The 18944-nt window shown below is 41.4% G+C and overlaps 1 protein-coding gene across 1 annotated transcript; it reads left to right on the top strand.

Annotated features, from left to right (window-relative positions):
* si:ch211-266o15.1 (zinc finger MYM-type protein 4) lies at positions 1–18283 on the top strand. Its single transcript, XM_053336133.1, has 30 exons — positions 1–86; positions 2110–2428; positions 2492–2779; positions 3392–3444; positions 3772–3921; positions 4146–4209; positions 4375–4574; positions 4733–4857; positions 5381–5615; positions 5752–5964; positions 6156–6306; positions 6475–6590; positions 6705–7067; positions 7151–7301; positions 7487–7662; positions 7797–7974; positions 8162–8275; positions 8749–8792; positions 8958–9088; positions 14351–14474; positions 14578–14695; positions 14819–15064; positions 15204–15280; positions 15564–15693; positions 15794–15945; positions 16045–16159; positions 16543–16800; positions 17060–17171; positions 17274–17342; positions 17848–18283. Exons 1-30 carry the CDS (start codon positions 48–50, stop codon positions 17993–17995), a joined length of 4659 nt encoding a protein of 1552 aa, XP_053192108.1. The 5' UTR covers positions 1–47; the 3' UTR covers positions 17996–18283.
* Positions 18284–18944: the final 661 nt, after the last annotated feature.

The raw sequence follows: 18944 nt of genomic DNA, 5'->3' as shown, positions 1-18944 counted from the left end.
GAAGCTGGTGGGTGTTTGAAGCGCGGCGTCTGCAGCATAATTAAAACATGGCGGACTCGGAGGAATTTAGACTGAAACGTTTAAAGGTAAGGAATACAGCCCTGATATGTAAGTATACCAACATTCACCGTATACCAGCCTCATACTATGACCTTAAGTTTCCGCTGACTACCTCCTGGTCGAGATGTGTACATATATAAGCTAACATTAGCGAGTTTAGCTTCCAGCCACATATAACGCTAGCTCGCTGCTTGTTTAGCAATGATGCAGCCTGGTTATTTCATCATTAGCAAAACGACGCTACTTGATGAAATACGACCCATCTGTGAATCACAAGAGCCATTATTAATTCAGCACTGACACTTTGTGTGGCACCTGGCTGCACAAAGCCTCCTCTGCATCGTGCAGAGCTGCTGCGAACAATAAAAAGTGGATATTTAGTTAAAGTCGAATGTTCCCATGCGAGTCAGTAGAAGCAACAGATACAATGTCTTATTTGTGTTGTTTGTTGTGTGTCTGTATAGATTTACAAACATGCCACAAAGCAATATACCTAATTTTTCACGGGACTTTGGTGGGACGCCCCCTCTTTGCAAATGATTGAGCAGCATGAGGCCTGCAGCCGTTATCATCTATAATAGCAAGACAGTGATCACAATCATCTTTAATGGCCACACGCATGTTCACACATACAAGCGATCTGACTCTGCTCTCAGTATCCTTGTACAACATAACAACACAACAAGCTTCAGAAAGATACTCAGGGAGTGACTGTGTTCATGTCAAGCTGCTTCTGTGGGCTGTAAACAGGATACAAATAGTGCAAAGCAGTGATGAGAAAGATATAGATATATATAGACATAGATATTTAATGAGGGGGAAAAAGATATTAGTTTATATATGTAGTAGGCAACAAAAGCTTGTGATTCTCAAAGTGCGCTCTTGGGATCCCCAGGGGTGTTTGAGGTATTCCATGGGGTCCCCAGCAAAAAGGAAATCTTTTTCATTGTCACAATGACTCATTTTTGGTCATGGGTTTCATACTCTCGCTGTCATAAACCATTAAAAGCCAAGATCTTATCAGATGGGGAACCCTTGGGTAAAATGTTATCAAGTGGGGGAGGGGGGGGTGTGGTCTAATCTGTGTCAGGTTAGGGGTCCTTGATGTTAAAATGTTTGAGGGCCACTGACATAAATAACATGATAACAGTAAGGCTTACTTAGCTAGTAACTAAAACACTGGCATGAAGAGGTTATCCAGTGAACTAGGACCTGATGGTGTAATAAGAGGGTGGTGGTCATTATAACTATATACACTAACTACAACACTAGAATATAAAATACATGAAAATAGCATAAATCCAATCTTCCCTCATCTCCATTTTCAAATAATTAATTAACTAGCTATAGACTGTCACTGCTGTGTTATTATTATGTTACTCTGTGTTAGTAAAGGGAACATTTTGGGTTTCCAGTCAGTTATGTTAAAGATGGGTCCACTGCTGGAGGCAGGATGTGTACAGTAGGGGCATCTGCTGGTCAGATGAACTTACAACAGCCAAGTGTATAGTGGGAGAAAATATTTGTGTGCAGCAGTTGGACCAGCAGACATTTTTTCACAGCAGGCTTTTTGACATGTAAACAAAGAAAAGTGCAGATGTATTTAACATTAATGATGACGGCTGTGCTCCATTTAGGCGCCCCTCCTCCACGTCCCTGATGTTGTGCCTGCTGTGTCACTGGCATAACATAGTGAGGTACTTCAGTGGAGAAGACGCATCGTTAATGTTAGATTTGTGTTTTCCCTGCATGCAATATGAAACATGAACATTTTTGTCTGAATGACATCTTGGACTTTTCTAATAGAGAAGGACAGATGATTAAGGCACACAATTTTGCATCTGTGACAGGCTTTACCTCATCATTAAGGCTGCATCTGTGGAGAAGAGTAAAACACCTTTTGTAACACAGTCTTTGCGGTAATGAACATTTTGTTGTTGATGCTACAAAAACAGATCTGATCTGTCAAAGATTAACTTTCATGTATAAAGGAGTGAAGTGTGTCATCCCTAAAGAACTGATATGAATTACAACCTTTACCCCTTACAGCACGAGGAACGCCTGTCTAGAGTATTTGATGAAGTGATGGGGCTGGGAGACTTTGCAGACTCCTCCAGGGAATCCACGACCTCCTCCAGGAGCGGAGATCAGGACGAGACGAAGGGAGCGGACGAAACGACAGCACAACCCCAACAGGTAGAAGAAGGGGACAGCAACGGCAGCAGACAAGAGGAAAAGACGGACAAGGAGGCTGAAGAGTCATCCCCTCCTTGCAATGCCTCCCCTCCCTCTGAGCGACGTTCCTCTTTTACCATGGGAACTAGCGAAGGAGCAGGAGGAGGAGGAGGAGGAGGAGGAGGAGGAGGAAGTGGTGGAGGTGGTGGTGGTGGTGGAGGTGGTGGAGGAGGAGGAGGAGGAGGAGCAAGCGGAGGGGCAGCGTTTGATGATGCGCTGGATGGTCTTCCCGTGTTTGGGCCGGAAGAAGACGATGAAGACTGGCACTTCGCCCTGCCCATGGGAACCCTGGAGGACGTCGACATGAGCAAGGCGAACAGAAACGTGAAGCAACCGCCACAACAGGGGAACAACAAAACTCAAAGTGAACCCAGAGAGGAGGAGGAGGGGGAGGAAGAGGAGGAGGACCAAGAGAGGGAAGGAAGCAGTGGGTCTGCCAACACCTCTCACTCCTCTCAGGACCACACGCCCGAGAACAGCCGAGGTAAAGCCACATAGGCACACACATTCACTCAGTCTTTCAAGAAGAAGATCAACCACCAATGCTGTTTTAAAAGTATCTGTCTGCTGTGTTGAATCACTGTCCTTAAGGCCCAGACACACCAAGACCACCAATCAGTAATCAGCTCTGGTTAGTTGGGTGTGTCGGCTCTGTTGGTTTTGGTTGGGCCTACAATGAAAAACCAAGCAGAATTTAATAGAGCCAGTTGCCATTTTTTATGTGACACATGCTCATTTAGTATTCTGAGCATATTATTTCGAGTTTTTTGTCTCAATGTTCTTTAGAGTACAAATATAGTAAGAAATAGTGACAAGTTTTGTTGACAATAGTTGAATCTTTTTCTCTGAGCTCAGCTGGGTGTGTCTGGGCTTGGTGTGACTTGCCCTGATGATTGGCAACAGCTTTTATTTGTCTTAACAGATTCAATGTGCGCTAATACTTTTTTCCATGGAAACCAAAGAAAAACTAGCTCTTTGAAATATAGTTATACACATGAAATTGTATGTGTGCATTGTCCATTAGGTGTTTATTGGTTTGAGCTTGTAATAGTTTAAAGCTTGTGGTTGATCTTTTCTTTTTCTACCTTTCTGTCAGATGGAGGGGTCCTCAACCAGACAGAGGAGACAGAGGACAGCCAGCAAGGAGAGGTGGGGGAAGTTTATAATGCTGGAAACTTAACCATACACAGGTTTAACATAAGGTGCCCTGAAGCAGGTTCACTGTGTCTCCAAATCTCTGCTCGCAAAGTGATCTACCCACTTTAAAAATGATCTGCCATCTTGTGGATGAAGCCATAGTCTGACTAAAATCAGAGATCAGAGATTTCTAAATGATATAATAAATGTTTTTCAGCATTCAGAAAATATTAGAAATGACAGCGAGATGTGTAAAGAATACAAGTCAAAGATTGTCAAGTAACTACATTTAAAAATCAATATTTAAGAATATTAACCCTTTTTTTATTCTTATTTCAGAGGTCAGAGGCAGCTCCGACAGAGGACAGTAATCCCCCGATTTCTCCCAGCATCAACATTAAAGATGAGCCCATTGATGAGGGCTACGACGCTGCTTTACTGCCTCAGAGCTCCATCAGACAGATCAAAGAGGAGCTGGAGCATCAGGAGGTAGGTGTGGAGGGAGAGAATGTCATTATTATTGTGTTCAGCTCAAGGTGTTGATTTGTAATTTTCATCATGGATAACACGATAGGATTCAAGTGAATAACTGCATTTCGACCGAAGCTGTCCACACCCTATTTTATGTGATTCTGATTGATGCCACTAAAATTATACACTTTTATAACAATAGAAAAATGATTAAATCCTGACTTCTTGTTTGCTTATTTCAGGAAGAGCTGAGGATCAGCTCTGTTTACTCTGTAGGTGGAGGGAACACCTTTGTGTCCCCTACAGGTGAGTTGATAGGCTTCTTTTTTATGGCATGTATTTAAGTTTTTAAGTTTCATTTAAGTTTTTTTCACAGCATACATTCAGACATGTTACTGTCACACAGTGGCTGCTTATTCAAAAACCTGATTTCTTGGCTTTATCAACCTTTCTCTTCTTTTTCACTTGAAGTACCAGCAGTCCCAGTCCCAGCTCCCCCTCAAACGGCCATTTTTATCCCAGGTAGAGGAGCTGTCCTACAAGCCATGGCTTCCCTTCCTGTCAGACCACCAGGTCCAATCCCAACTTCCCTCGCATCTCTGACACCAATGCCCCCACGCCCACCTCAGCCCGCCATCCCCGGTAGTGTTCGCTGCAGCGGCTGCTCTAAGGTACCAACGCAACTCTGCGCTGCTGACATTTAAACAAAAGACAAAATAATCTAGAAAAAGTTGCTGCATGAAGTGTTAATGAGATAAGAATGTTAAAAACCAGCTGTGTTTTGTCTTTGATGTGTCATTTCTGCGTCTCATTCTGTAAACGGTTCTAGGTTCTGCTAAAAGGCCAAACGGCATTCCAAAGAAAAGGCTCGACGCAGCTCTTCTGCTCCACAGTCTGTTTGACTGGCCATCTGCCTCCAGCCAACAAAAACCGATCCTGTTTCCAGTGCAACAGGTAATTTCCGGTTCTGGTTCCTGTTCCTAGAATTAACTTTGTACCGGGATTTCATGTAGGTCAGGCTGCCATACTTAGTCTTATACTTTTAATAATACAGTAGTGTACATGACTAGAAATAAAACGTTTCATAAATATTAGTTTCCTTTAAAACTAAGTTTGAATATAAAATTACTGTTTTTTATTTTCACTAGTCATGAGTGGTATTTCATGAGCACCTTGCAGAAGCAGCATTTGACTGAATTTTGACATTATATAAAATAATCTAAGTACTTTTCAAGTATTACACCTTTAATTAATTACAATAATCCACTGGTTTGGAGCTTGGAACCAAAGCAGAGAAGCTTACATTCACATATAGCACCACTCATGAGTTTGGACACACACTACCATTTAGTTAAATGGTAGTGTGTGTCCAGACTTTTGTCCAGAACTTTAAATTGTGTGTATTTGACAGGTTTTGTTCATTACATCCACCCTCTAACCCACCCTCATCTTTTATTGCTTTGTATTTCGTTCACAGGGAGATTCTTCAGCCCAGGGACATGATCACGATTCCAGCAGACGACAGCACCTTAATGCACTTTTGTGGCCAGTTCTGTCTGTCTGTCTTCAGACACAAAAAGAAACATACTGACAAGGTCGTCGACAAATGGGCCGACAAACGAGTTGAGAAGAAGCCAGAGAAGCTGCAGGAGAAACTGGCTGACAAACAGACGGACAAAATTTACTGCAGCGTGTGTAAAATCGCCAACAGGGTAAGATCCACAACTTTGAAACAAGCTTTAATGACAGACAGATTTTTGGTTAACTTTCCTACAGAGTCAGGTTCAGTCTGTCTTTGCTCCGTGTCTTGTCTCTGTGTATGTTTAACTGTGATAATGTCTCCATCAGATTGAGCACGAGGTCAGCCATCAAGGTCGTCTACACAGGCTCTGTAGCGACGCCTGCTTTGTAACATGGCGTAAGATCCGACAGTTAGCCATGAACTGCTGCGAAGGCTGCGGACTTTACTGTAATAGCAACTCAGGCTCCTGCCAGACACTCGTGATTGAAAGATCTAAGCTCAACTTCTGTGGTCCCACCTGCATTGGGACTTACAAACAGGTAAAAAAAACTTTGCATGTCGGTAACTACATATACATACATAAGGGATAACTCAAACATTTCAGCTTCAGTACCCGGAAATCATGTAAGATCCAAACAAACAACATCACACCCACTTAGTTTGTAAAGCAAGCAATCATGTGAAGGCCGCCAAGTATCACACTACAATCCTTACCTGTGTTTTCATCCAGACGTGCAGAAAAACGGTGGAGTGCCCCTGCTGTCACAAGACGGCCATAGTGTCGTCCACCATCATGGAACGAGACCAAAAGGGCAAAGTTCAGCTTTACTGTACACCTCATTGTGTGGAACAGAGTCGACCCCCCCGACACACTCTAACCGGTAGGTCACATGACAGAAACACATACATTTACATGCTGGAGTTAACTGGTATATGCAGGACTGGTATCACAACTAAAGACAAGGAAAGCATGTTTGATTAGTTATTAATATACATGCATGTTCACATACTAGCAGGTAGGTTGTTAAATGTTACTATTCTCCGTCTAGGTACTCCATTCCCATGCAGCCTGTGCAAGATTCCAGCTGTTCCTCAGTATCATCTGGCCATGGTGGACGGCACGATTCGTAACTTCTGCTCCTATGACTGTGTTTCTATATACAGGGTAAGGGCACTGGAACGTTTTATTTAATGTCTAACAAAGACTGATAATGGATTATCTTTATGTTGAAACCTCGTAGAGTTGACCACAATGTTATTTTCCCTCCATCTGTTACAGAAATCCGGTCACGCCTCTCAGGCAGACATAACTAATGGAACCGCCTCTCCCAGGGACCCCTCTCTCAGAGATGCCCCCAGACCGGGGCCATCTGCCGGAGCCAGCTCAGTCCCTCCCATCCCTCAGGACTACCCATCTTCAGTCCCCTACCCAGGCCATCACCCCAGTAATACCTCAGTGCCCCCACTGGTGCCTCCCTACTCAGCCATGTCCTCCCCCTCTGTCCCAGGGCAAGCCCAGGCAAGAGCACCCTCTAGTCAGCCCCAGAAACCAGCAGATGGTGGATCCAGTGAAGCCTCCAAACTGACCTGCCATCATTGCATCAAACAATTCAATATCAAACCGCTGCTATTCAGTTACCAAGTAAGGCACTCATGATATACATAAAAACTAACCTCTGTATTCCAACCTCATCAACTAATACTAATCATCATTTTTGCCTGCAGGGTCGTATCTCTATGTTCTGCAGTGAGACGTGCGGTGAGCAGTATAAAAAACAGAAGAATATCCTGGCGTTGTGTGAGGGCTGTAAACAGGAGAAGGTGCACTTTGACACCATAAGCTACAACCAAGAAGACCTCTTCTTCTGCAGTGAAAGTGAGTTAGCGCAACTTTTTTTCAGTTCCCTCTCCTGTGCATTTTTTTTTAACGTCATAAACAGAAACTTCCATCCATAACAGGAGCAGGGATCTCACTAAATTCTAAATCCTTAATATGATCCGTGGAAACTGGGCCTGTAAGCTTATACATGTCTGATCTGTACCTGACTCGTTGTGTTTCAGACTGTAAAGTTCTCTTCAAACATGAGATGACATCCCGTTGCAAGGATCTCCCCTGGCGTTCCTGCAGCTACTGCTCCAGCCTTGGTCAGAAGATGCTGCACAGCCATTACGGAGGCAAGATGGAGGAGTTCTGCAAACCCCACTGCATGTCCCAGTACACTGTACTCTATTACGGGGTAAAGAAAATAGTTCTACCAGCACACTCAAAATTGTATGCAGTTGCACCAAGCAGAGTTCAGTGTGGCTGTGTTTTTGTTTTACCTTCTTATTTGTCTCTCTCCCTCCCTTCTTCTTCTTTGCTCTTGCCCAGATGGGTCGATGTGACAGTTGTAGGAAACAGGGCTACTTGACCGAGAAGCTGCAGTGTTTGGGTTCAGTCCGTAACTTCTGCAACCTGCCCTGCCTGCTGCAGTACTGCTACATGCATTTTGAGACAAACCAACACACCAGCAGTAATGGTACTGGAACGGCCCCACAAGCACCACATGGTAAATTGTGTTGTGTCATCGTATCGTATGTTTGACATTGAGAGCGGTGTATTATGGAAAACTAGTTGTGGTCAGTTCCCATTGCAGTGTTATTGTGTTTTTGGGTCAGTTTAAGGAAAATGGGCCCACAGTCAAAATAATCACATGAATGTCAGGTATGATCGATCCCCTCTTTCTCTTGTTCCAGCTCCGACACAGCCACACCACTCCTCAAAGATGAATCCTGTCATAGCTGATGTCGTCTCATTGGCCAATGGCTCTGCCACTCAGCCCAGTGTGTCAGCAGATACGGCTCTGACTGGTTAGTTCATACACATAGACCTGGGTGATTCTCTAAGTTCATCACTGCATTTTTGAGCCACTTGTCCTGGTCAAGGTCATGATGGCCATCTCCTTCCTCCGGCTCCTCCTTTATGCTTCAGGCTTCTCCCAGGTCTAGCCTGGGGTCTCCTCACAGTCACCAAATTTAAGTTTTCCGTTTTTTAAACTCAGTCTCAGTCTTACATTGGCTTTTTTCTAGCCTTAAAACATCCACCTGAAAATAAAAACTAAACATTATTTATAACACAAATTGTAGGGCTTGCAGTGGCATAAAACAATAATTTGAGACTTTACATTCCTCACTGTCCCCACTGGCTTCTTTACTTTTGGCTGGCAGATGATGATTCAGTGCCCAAATGACTTGATCCACAAGCTCAGACAAAAATTTACAGTAGGATTATGCAGTCACATTAGTTTGAAGCATGGGTTTAATGTAGTGTTGTTCTTTTGCAGGAGCACTTCCAACCTCCAACGTAGACGGCAAGAACCTGGATCATGTACGTAATTTGTGTGTGTTACTCTCTCAGGTCCTCACTGAAGAATGTTTAATTATTGACAAATTGTTAAAAAGAATAGTACTTCACAATTATTAGTTTAAAATATTTGATTTCCTGTCTGCTGCAGCATAATTATCTGGGGCTTCTTTGTTCATTTGTATCCAGGCCAGCACTCAGACTGACGCCATGCGGGGGCCTGTGTCCCGCCGCCGTCAAATGAAGAATAAGTCAGTTCTTTGCCGGCCGTTCACCATGGACCAAGAGAGCATGTGCCAGCTGCCCACACCTTCCACCGAGTCACCAGGTAACTATAAAAAAACACTTGAGCAGTTTAGTTTTGTTAAAAGTCTTTCACACAGAGCACAGAGCAGTTACACAGCAGCAATTATGGTGGCTACATGCTGTACAACAGCTGGTAATAAAACACACTACAGGAAGTACAAATGCCATATATTGAGCTTTTTGTACATTGTTTACATATATATCACAACATTATGCACTTCAGTTACAATATAATGTTGTGACAATTTTAAACTTTTCCCACTAAAGACTTTCTGTATACTCTACACTCTGTGAATGTAAAATCTCTCCAGAGTGCGTTTTACACATTCACACATTTTTACCTAAACATCAATAATTTTGACATTGACGAGTACAAATAGTCCACTTTTGTAAATAGGTTAAAATGCTCAAAAAATTATTTTATTTTAGCCATTTGAGTCTCACTTTGATGGAGATGCAATTTTCTTATGACATAACCTGTGGAAAAAGGAGTGGGTGGGTGTGTACGGTAGCATACAGTAAAAGTGGAAAAAAATTGCTGGATGCATAAAAATTAAGTTCAAATTTCATTGTAGCAGTGAGAATATGTCACTAAATGTTTTAAGGCATATTATATTTGAGCATGCTATCCACAGAAGGATTAAACTGATATGTTAGGTTAATATTGATCTATCAAGAATAAAATGTAGGCAATAAATTATAGTAAAATGAAAGCTAGTTTTAGTGGCACTGATGTAACTAGGCTCTCCCAGACTGATTGCTGGTCTGACCTTTTTTGTAGGCTGTCACAAACTTGATCTTTCCATTTATTCTTTCATTCAATTACTCATTTTTTCAAGAATTCGTTGATTTGTTGCTCACGATTAGCTGTTTCAATAATTGCACCAGCTTTGATAGATAGCTCCTCGCAAGTTGACCACCAGACGGCTGATGCATCCACGTCTCCGGCACCGTCACCATCACCGTCACCAAAACCTCAGGGAGAAACTCAGCCAAGTAGCGGCGTGCCAGCACGCTTAACCGGACGCCATTTCCTGGGCAAGAGGGAGACCGACTCTGACTGTAAGGTCTGCTCACACTACAAGAGAAAGAGAGTAGAGGAAGAACAGGAGGAGAGGAAGAAGCCGAAGACGGAGGAGGGGGAGAAGGAGCCAGAGATCAAAAAAGAGGAGGAGGAGGCAGAGAAAGCAAAGGAACTGAACTCAATTGATGAGAAGGGTGGGGAGAGTAAAGAGTCGGAGCACTCTGAAATGAAGGATTGCGAGCACAGTAGCGGGACAGTGCGGAGGCAGACCTCGTTTTACTGTAAAACGTGTTCAGGACAGCCAAGCCTCTGTCCTGTGCCCTGTTTTGAACTCTATCACACCAGACTCATCTACAAAACAGCTCCTGAACTGGAAGACCAAGGTGAGCCTTCTGAATAACACAGATAATTGTTTGCAGTGTTATCCTAAATATAATATCAATTAGTTAAAAAAAAAAGGTACTGTTTTGTACTGTATCCAGGTTGTCCTATGTTGTGTTTGTGTGTCTAAATCGTGATAACCAGAACTATTTTAATGTAACTTCTATCAGAATAACTACTATGATGTACTGACACCACCTTTGGAGATTCATGTGCTTTTTTTAAGCTATTTCAACGGACTTAAGAGGGTCGAGTGTGTCACCCGAGTTTTTCTCTCCACAGCCTCCTGATCTGCTGACATGAGGAGTTATCTTCCACCCTGACCCTGGACAAAGATTTAAACATCTACAGGGTTAACCAGTTGTGTTCACACCTACACTACTTTAGTAACTTTTGTTTCTGTGGTTTTAAAAACTTCATTGACAGTAAATGCAACTGGAACTGCTGCACAGACCACCGTTAGTTCTCATCGGTTACATGATTGTGAACTAGTAGTACAGCGATTTGCGTTTAAAGCAGTGTTTCTTTGTTTTATGGTGAACTAAAGATGGCAGTACTTGCGATACATTCTGCAGAACAGATTGTCTTGTCTGTGTCTGCTTCTTATGAGGGTATTTATTTAGTATGGGGGTCTAACAGATGGGCTGACAGTGATGACAGGGTTGAAATATTTACAAAGTATTGTAACACGGTAGGAAAAATAAGATTGACCTTATTTATTCATTAGTGTCACAATACACCTCATTACAGAACTTCTTTAAAGTTTCTTCCATTTAGGGCACATTTATCAAGTGTGTCATAAATCTAATGTTCCATTCAGTGATGTGTGTACGTTGCCTCAGGAAATGGTCTGTTATGGCGCACACAGGTCCCAGTCCCATATTTCATTACACCTGTCATACGGTCTGTAACTTGGTTCTTATATTTATTAAGGTCACTTGTGCCTAACTGCCTCCCGAGGTGCAGCCCACAGAAACTGTTAACATGTAAGTTGGTCACCATTCATTGGTCCTCAATAAGCAAACGCACTGTTGTGTTTTTAGGAAGCAGCTGCTAAACTAATGCCAAATGCCAGCATGTTAATCTCTGTAAAGCAGTAATACAGATTAACAGGGCTGGATCCAGACAACCATGCTGATAATGTGATTTTTTTTTACTTTGTGTGTAAAAATTGAGTACTGAATAAGTATTAAATGGTTTGTTTTATTGCAATTCCTTGTAAAGCTGGCACTCATTTTTCATGAATTTTCATTCAGCTGCGATAAACTCAGTATGTTACCTTTCTAGACAGGGCACAGTACTGTATATCATTCTCTAGCTCCAGAGTCATCATAATCCAGCTGACAACAAAAAAAGGAAAAACACGGTAATGGAAAGAGAAAACATTATAAGTAAAATGGATATCATACAAAAACCAGCACAGTGCAGTTTGTGTGCCAAAATAGCAGTAGATAAAAGTAAATGTTCATGGCAATTGTTTCTTATCATTTTAATGTTGCTCATTTAAATTAAGATTCCATACTATTGCCTGTAAATCATATTAAATAATGTAGATAACACGAAGGTGTCAACAGCTGTCAAGTTGTTGCATAAATGTACTGTTTCTGTTAAAGTCCTCCAGACTCAGTGGTGGGTATGTTTGAATTTTTAAAAAAAAAGGTTAGAGGTGGGTGTCTTGGGGCTGCACTGTTACTGCCAACATTACCAGTGGATGGCTGGATCAAACATGGAGATGGAGGTGGGTAGTTTTTGATAAACCAGGATTAAACTTCCAGTCAGTTACGCTTAAAACTTCAAAATGCACTAACAGGTATAAATGAGGCTACAATCTGCAATCACTTGAATTTTTTAAGTGTCTGAGTGAAATAAAAACATTCGTTTGAATGTTCAGTTCACTTACTTGTACTGTTAAGCTACATTTTAATGTTCTGTTTACTCTGTGTGTGTGTGTGTGTGTGTGTGTGTGTGTGTGTGTGTGTGTGTGTGTGTGTGTGTGTGTGTGTGTGTGTGTGCGTGTGTGCGTGTGCGCGTGTGTGTGTGTGTGTAAGTTAATGGTTAAATTCTTTGCTGTACCTCACTACTGATGCAGTCATGCAAACCAAGACTGACTTCAGTTCATCCATCTGCTGCTTCAGTTGGTTTCAGCCCGGTATTACATCTCCGTTTATTTTTAAAAAATGTTTTTACGACCTACTGTATGTATGTTGGAAGTTTTTGTTACTTATTTACTGTAATTGCATGTTTTTTTCTTTTTTTTAATAATTCAGTTGACGTATCAGATTGTGAAATCATGTTGCATTACTTTTTTTGCTTGTTTTAAACAAGTTGTGTCAACACCTGAAGAAAAAAACTGTTGGTTAAATGCAAAAAAAATGTCAATAAATTTAATTTTAGAGTAAGACTTTGTGGTGAAATGTATTTCTTAGAATTGATCTCCCTTGTCATTTACAAATGGCCTCCATCAGTATAAAAAATAAGTTTGATTCCTGGCTAAATAAATAGAGCATCTTCAGATTATAATAATCAGTATGAGGTGTAGGTGTGTGTACTGGAGTACATGTTGGCCCATGATGTCTCTGGATGTAAAAGTAACATGTGTCCACACATGAGAAACGTTAACAGTATAAACAGAACTGTGAAGTATATATTATGTAGTTGCTAAATAGTATGTTTCCATTTTACAGATGGCTACTGTCATTTTAAGTGAGTTTACTTCAAATACATTTAAAATCAGATTAGACCAGAGTGATTTATAGGTAGAAAATTACAGTCAGAAGTGCATGAAAATAATGACATAAAACATTAAAATACATAATTCTGAATAGAAAAAAGGAAACAAGATGTATACTGTAGGTCTCTATATAACAGAGAATCAATGAATATTAAAGATGACTTTCAAAAAGCTAAAGAAAAGAGGTTGTAAATATAGCTAATGAAGCCAGAAGAACACCACTGGTGTCTAGTGTGCGATACTGTGTCATTTCCACACTAGCCAGGACTAATGATGGTCATTAACCAGTGTGAACAGGATTTCATTCAGTTTTTGCTGTAAGCACAAGAAATGTGATTGTGTGTCCGTGCTGCTGCTTGATGCTCAGAGCAGTGAAGTTACTGATACGCTGCAGTCAGACTCTGTGAGGGGTTACTGAGGTGAGGTGATTTACTGACATTTTTCTCACGTCATACATCAGCAATGTTTGTTGTTTGACTTTTTGAGCTCCATCCCTAATACATGACATTAACAAACTTCTACATAACTGTGTGAAATTGGACAACTGACAGATTAAAAGGGAAACTTTATGTACTGATGACTGATCATGTCTGTAGCAGATTTGAAGTTTTAGAAATACACCTGCTGCAGGTGATAAAGTCAGTTTGATACTGGTAGTAAGTTGTGAGAAGATTTTAATTTTATGATATAAAGTCGTGAAAAGTTATTTAACGTTTCCTGAAACATTAAGAATGCATATTTCATTAATATGTTTTCATAAGTATAAATTCAGTTTGTTTTGCTATTTTACTTTGGTTAATCTATTTTTGAGACATTTGAAGAAGGACTGTAAGGGTTTATATGGAAAAGTTGTTATATTACTGAAACATGCATTAACAGGACCACTCACATGAGATAGACGAGAATCAGACCAACCATAATCTCCTAAAAAGTATTGAATGTACTGTGCATAATTTAAGTTGTATGTCACAGTTGCCTTGACAATAGTATGATGGTGTTCACCATTTAATTGTGACCTAATTGATTTGTTTTCTTCATTATCTTCTTAACTCATTTATTTCTTTGCCTCTTCCTCTACTTAATCTCTCTTCCTGTCATTTCTTCTTCCCTCCGTCCATCAGTTTTTTATCTGCCCCCAAGCAGCTGCTCAGCAGATGACAATGTAAAGGTATTAATGGTACCAGTCCCAGTACCAGTCTTCATTCCAGTGCCTATGAACATGTATTCCCAGCACACACCTTTTCCTATGGCCATGCCCATACCGGTACGTCCCATTACATGTTCTATGAAATTTTGATGATTCAAAGACCTGTTGCTGCTGTCTTTACAGCAGCAAAACAAATATCTCTCTCTCTCATATTTTCTAGGTTCCAGTGCCCATTTTAGTACCATCTCAGAATAAGGGTGTAAAAGACGCAGCTGTCCAATCAGATTCTTTGGCTGTGGAGGATGAAAATCAGAATGACAGGCACGTCTCCAGGGCAGGTAAGGTGTTATCCTGACTTAAAAACATTTAGATCAGATGTAATTCTACACACTTGAGACATTTTGACTACATTAACAATGTTCTCTACATACTGTATGTCTGTGCATATGTGTTATTTAAAGGCCATAGTGGAGATGTAAAGTCAGAGGGGGTCCTTCCCATAATCCACAAAGATGAGGAAAATCCAAAAGCAATGCAAGCCCACCTGCCACTTACTGTAAGTTCAGCGGGGAGCACAGAGTCAGCTCATCCCCAGCTTATTACCCAGCCAGAGGGGAGTACGACGACAAGTGACCCACCTACCACCAGTGCCGAGGATCAACCTCCCTCTTCTCCGATGATGGATTTGGAGAATGACTTACCTCCTGGTGAGATAGAATTTGAAGTTAAGATCAACACATCAATCTGTCAAAAAAATGTGATGAGGTTTAATAAATAGCGAGTGCTGATGGTAAACATTGTGACTCTAACCTCCAGGTCTTTTTTGTGTGTGTTTTTTTTTTTCAGAATCGTTGGATCAGAAGGCATCCGCTCCACAGCGAGGAGTGAAAAGAGCCAGAGAAGGTTCCTCCGGTCGGAAACGGGTATGACTGACAACCCTGATAGATCAGCAGTGTTTGGGTAAACTCAGATTCATTTATATTCTTCAGACTTAAATTTGTAGGCAGTTTGTTTCGATTCCAGAAACCTCTCAAACCAAGAGTTACTCCCTGATCTTGGATGTTAGGACATTCTTCAATATTTCATGTATTTATAGAACCAACAAGTTTTCAAAGACACCCAGTTTTGGCCAAAACGTGCAACATTTCAGCAGTGTCAATATTTTTTGATACCGCACAGTATTCATCTTTTTTTCTGTCCATCCAGGGTCGAAGGCGAATCCGTTCGATGAACCGCAGTGCAGTGGCGCCTCCAGCCCCCTCCAAACTGAACCACCTGTATGGGGTTAAAGCCTGGAAGTGCTGGGTCCAACAACACAACAAGCAACCCCAAAAACGTAAGCCTTCATTCTCTTTCCTATTTTCTGTCGTCTCTTCCTCTAATCCACTGACTGGTCTTAATACTAGCTGTACTGTGTGGTCTCTACCCCCCTGTAGCCAGTCCAGGGGATATTAAAGAGGACATCCTTCAGTGTGACTCTGCAGAGCTGAGCTTTGCTTTGTCTCGCTTCATCAAAGAAGTACGACGGCCCAACGGAGAGCCCTACAGCCCGGACAGCATCTTCTACCTCTGTCTTGGGTTACAGCAGGTGCACAAACATGATGTTACAGGTCATGCTTCTTTTTGTGTGTTTCCCTGTCCCTTTACTTTTCAACTCATTGTTTTCTGTCTGTCTCTCTGTGGACAGTATCTGTTCATGAAGGGCCGCATAGAGAACATCTTCACTGATGAACTGTACAAGCAGTTTGCCACCGAGATCACCGGGATGCTGCGACTCTGGAGACCTAAACAACTACCCAGTGGTATGATTATTGAAAGCTGCATCAGCATGATTTCTAACTGCACTAGGCAACTGTTTTTGTTTTTTCTTTCCACTGTGCACTACCTGCCCAGCACTAACAGACAAAGTTGGCAATTGGTGAACAAAGTGGAGCATTTAGCAGCTAAGATGTTTCCTCCAGCAGTTGATGTTTTTCATATTGATTTGTCGACATTTTTTTAATGTTTTCAGCTTGTTCTGCTGCCCCCAAGTGGCCAAAAAAATTAATGAACTCTGCTTTAGAATTACCTTAAAATATCAGATTAACCCTATAAACCTCACACAGCAGAGACAAACACATTACACTCCTTTTAGCAGTAGGTCATTCAATCTGTTTTTTTCCCCATTTCCTATTTCCTCCTCCAGGTGGCATTGTTTCCTCCCGTGTTGAGGAGGCCTACCTGTGGGAGTGTAAGCAGCTGGGCGCCTACTCTCCGATAGTGCTGCTCAACACGGTGCTCTTCTTCTGCACCAAATATTTTCACTTCACCACGCTGGCGCAACACCGAAGCCTCTCTTTTTCCAACTTTACTCTGCGCTCCAAACCCTGCAGCCGGACTGGCAAAATCCACTACCTCCACTACCAGAGAAGCCGCGGTGCCACAACGAGCCGAGAGGTGACAGGTGGGTATTAGAGAACAATACATGTAGTTTTTAGAAGTAGTATAGGTTTTAAGCAGCCTGAGCCATTTTCAAACTGATCATATTTTTCCAACATCTCCCATATTTGGGATTATCAGACCATCAACAATGTTGTGTCATGTATCTGCTTTCACCCTTTTTCTAAGTATCCAAGCCAGATTCATAAATTTACTTTCTCAAAAAGTAAAGTATGCGAAGAAATATTGATTAACTGACTGTTAGTACTGTCTGTTGTTTTTAGAACGATCCAGAAAAAGACAGGAAGAGGATGCTGGGGACCTGGAGATGCTAGAAAACATCACCAACCCTCTGCACTGTCCGGTCAGACTGTACGAGTTCTACCTCTCAAGATGGTGAGACACATAAACACACAAGCAAGGCTAGAGGTACAACAGCAATTACAATCGTATATCTGCATTACCACAACTAATAAAACTCAACTTGTTCTCCAACAGCCCAGAGACAGTGAAGACGAGAACTGACGTGTTTTTCCTCCAGCCTGAACAGAATGTCCACACACACAGGTCAGAATCACATTTAATAAAAACCCTGCAATATCCAGGTATTTCTCTCTTAACTGTCACTTATTACAAGCATATAAGAACCAGACTACTTTGAGATAGTGTGTCAGTGCAGCGTGTTCACCTTTAAATGCTATTAAGCATATTTCCCAAAATGTCAAACTTTTACTTTTAGTGAATAGTATTTAAATAACCCCAGGTATCAGAGGAATATAACTGTCATTACTGAAAAACAAGAACTGTCAACATACTTAGTCAGATTTTCTATTTAGTCTTCCAATTTTAAAATGCAATTTAAGCAAGAAATGTTATAAGATGTAAACAAAGCAACCAAAAAAATAAATGGTGTAGGTGGTGTAGATTTACCAATGATGCCATAGGTGAAGCTCAACCTTTCCAGTTGTGAGAAGATCAAGATATGAAGTTTTCTCTTTATGTTATAACTATTAAGTGGAAGATTTCTATTTATTTATTTATTTTAATTTGCATTTCTGACATACCTCCACAGTTCCCACTGGTATACTTGTCAACCATTGGAGCACACCACTCTACAGAGCATGCTCACACGCATCCTGGCTGTCAGAGAAGTTCACCAGGAGCACCAAGCAGCCCAATTGAAGTCCTCAGTCGCCACCAATGATGACAGCTTACAGTGATGAGAAGCTGCTTATCCATCACCCTCTCTGCAATAGGAACCTTCTCTGATGCTGAACAGTTCACAGTGAATTGCAGCTCTATTTACACTCATTGGTCATTTCAGACTGAGACTGGCAGGTCTCTGAAATGGGGACGCCGACCACCAAGCTGTCAAAGACACAACACAGAGAGACAGTAAAAAAGGAGACTTTGTCATAGAGAGACACATTTAAAGGACTTTGTAAGTGTGGGATTATGGTATTACGTTACTTCAGTGGCCACCCCCTCCTCACATAAATGCACAATGAGTTTACAAACATCTGATACTGTTAGATATGACCCCAGATATTAACCCCATCTTCTTTCATCGCACCACAGTTAACATTTATGACATGTGGGGGGTTTATTTACTACCAGTAAAAGCATCTCCTATGAACATCACAATATTAGAGTGGTGTAAGCATCAGGTTGCTTGTGAGAACAGTCAGTGCTGAATGTAGATGATGACACTTTACATCCATCTGTTGAACAGAAACATGCTGTTTTTAGTGTTGACTCTGTTTGTTATCAGTACTTTTTATCATGGATTGCATTGATTAATATGAGCTTTGTAGGTCAGTGCTGGTATTTTACGGTCAATGCTGCCACAAGAAGATATCATGTTCTTTTCAATTTCACCGAAACCTAAAAGAATTATGTTTTGAAGAGGTATTGTTATTTGGCTGTGTGGTGCATCCATGCATAGCTCTGCTACACAGCCAGTATAGTGCTGATAAATGACAACACATGTAGTTAAGTTTGACAAAATTCTGTATTTTTATTATTGTCTCCAAATCCCATGAAAAGACCAAAAACAACACTTTGTTTGACTTGTCTGATTTATACAGGCCTGATTACTGTGGGGGACATTTTGCTGGCGTGGTTTGGGTCCATTTGTCCCCTTAGAGGGAAGGACCACTGCAAATCAAT

This window comes from Scomber japonicus, chromosome 16 (genome assembly GCF_027409825.1).
Source record: "Scomber japonicus isolate fScoJap1 chromosome 16, fScoJap1.pri, whole genome shotgun sequence".
Lineage (NCBI taxonomy): Eukaryota > Metazoa > Chordata > Actinopteri > Scombriformes > Scombridae > Scomber > Scomber japonicus.
This window is presented reverse-complemented; position numbering and strand designations above follow the sequence as displayed.

Excerpts from the sequence above, each read along its gene's own strand:
- si:ch211-266o15.1 (XM_053336133.1), top strand. The coding sequence starts at position 48 with ATGGCGGACTCGGAGGAATTTAGACTGAAACGTTTAAAG. Across the intron at positions 3,922-4,145 it reads AGGAGCTGGAGCATCAGGAG|GAAGAGCTGAGGATCAGCTC; the intron begins GTAGGTGTGGAG and ends TGCTTATTTCAG. Across the intron at positions 16,801-17,059 it reads AACGAGCCGAGAGGTGACAG|AACGATCCAGAAAAAGACAG; the intron begins GTGGGTATTAGA and ends TGTTGTTTTTAG.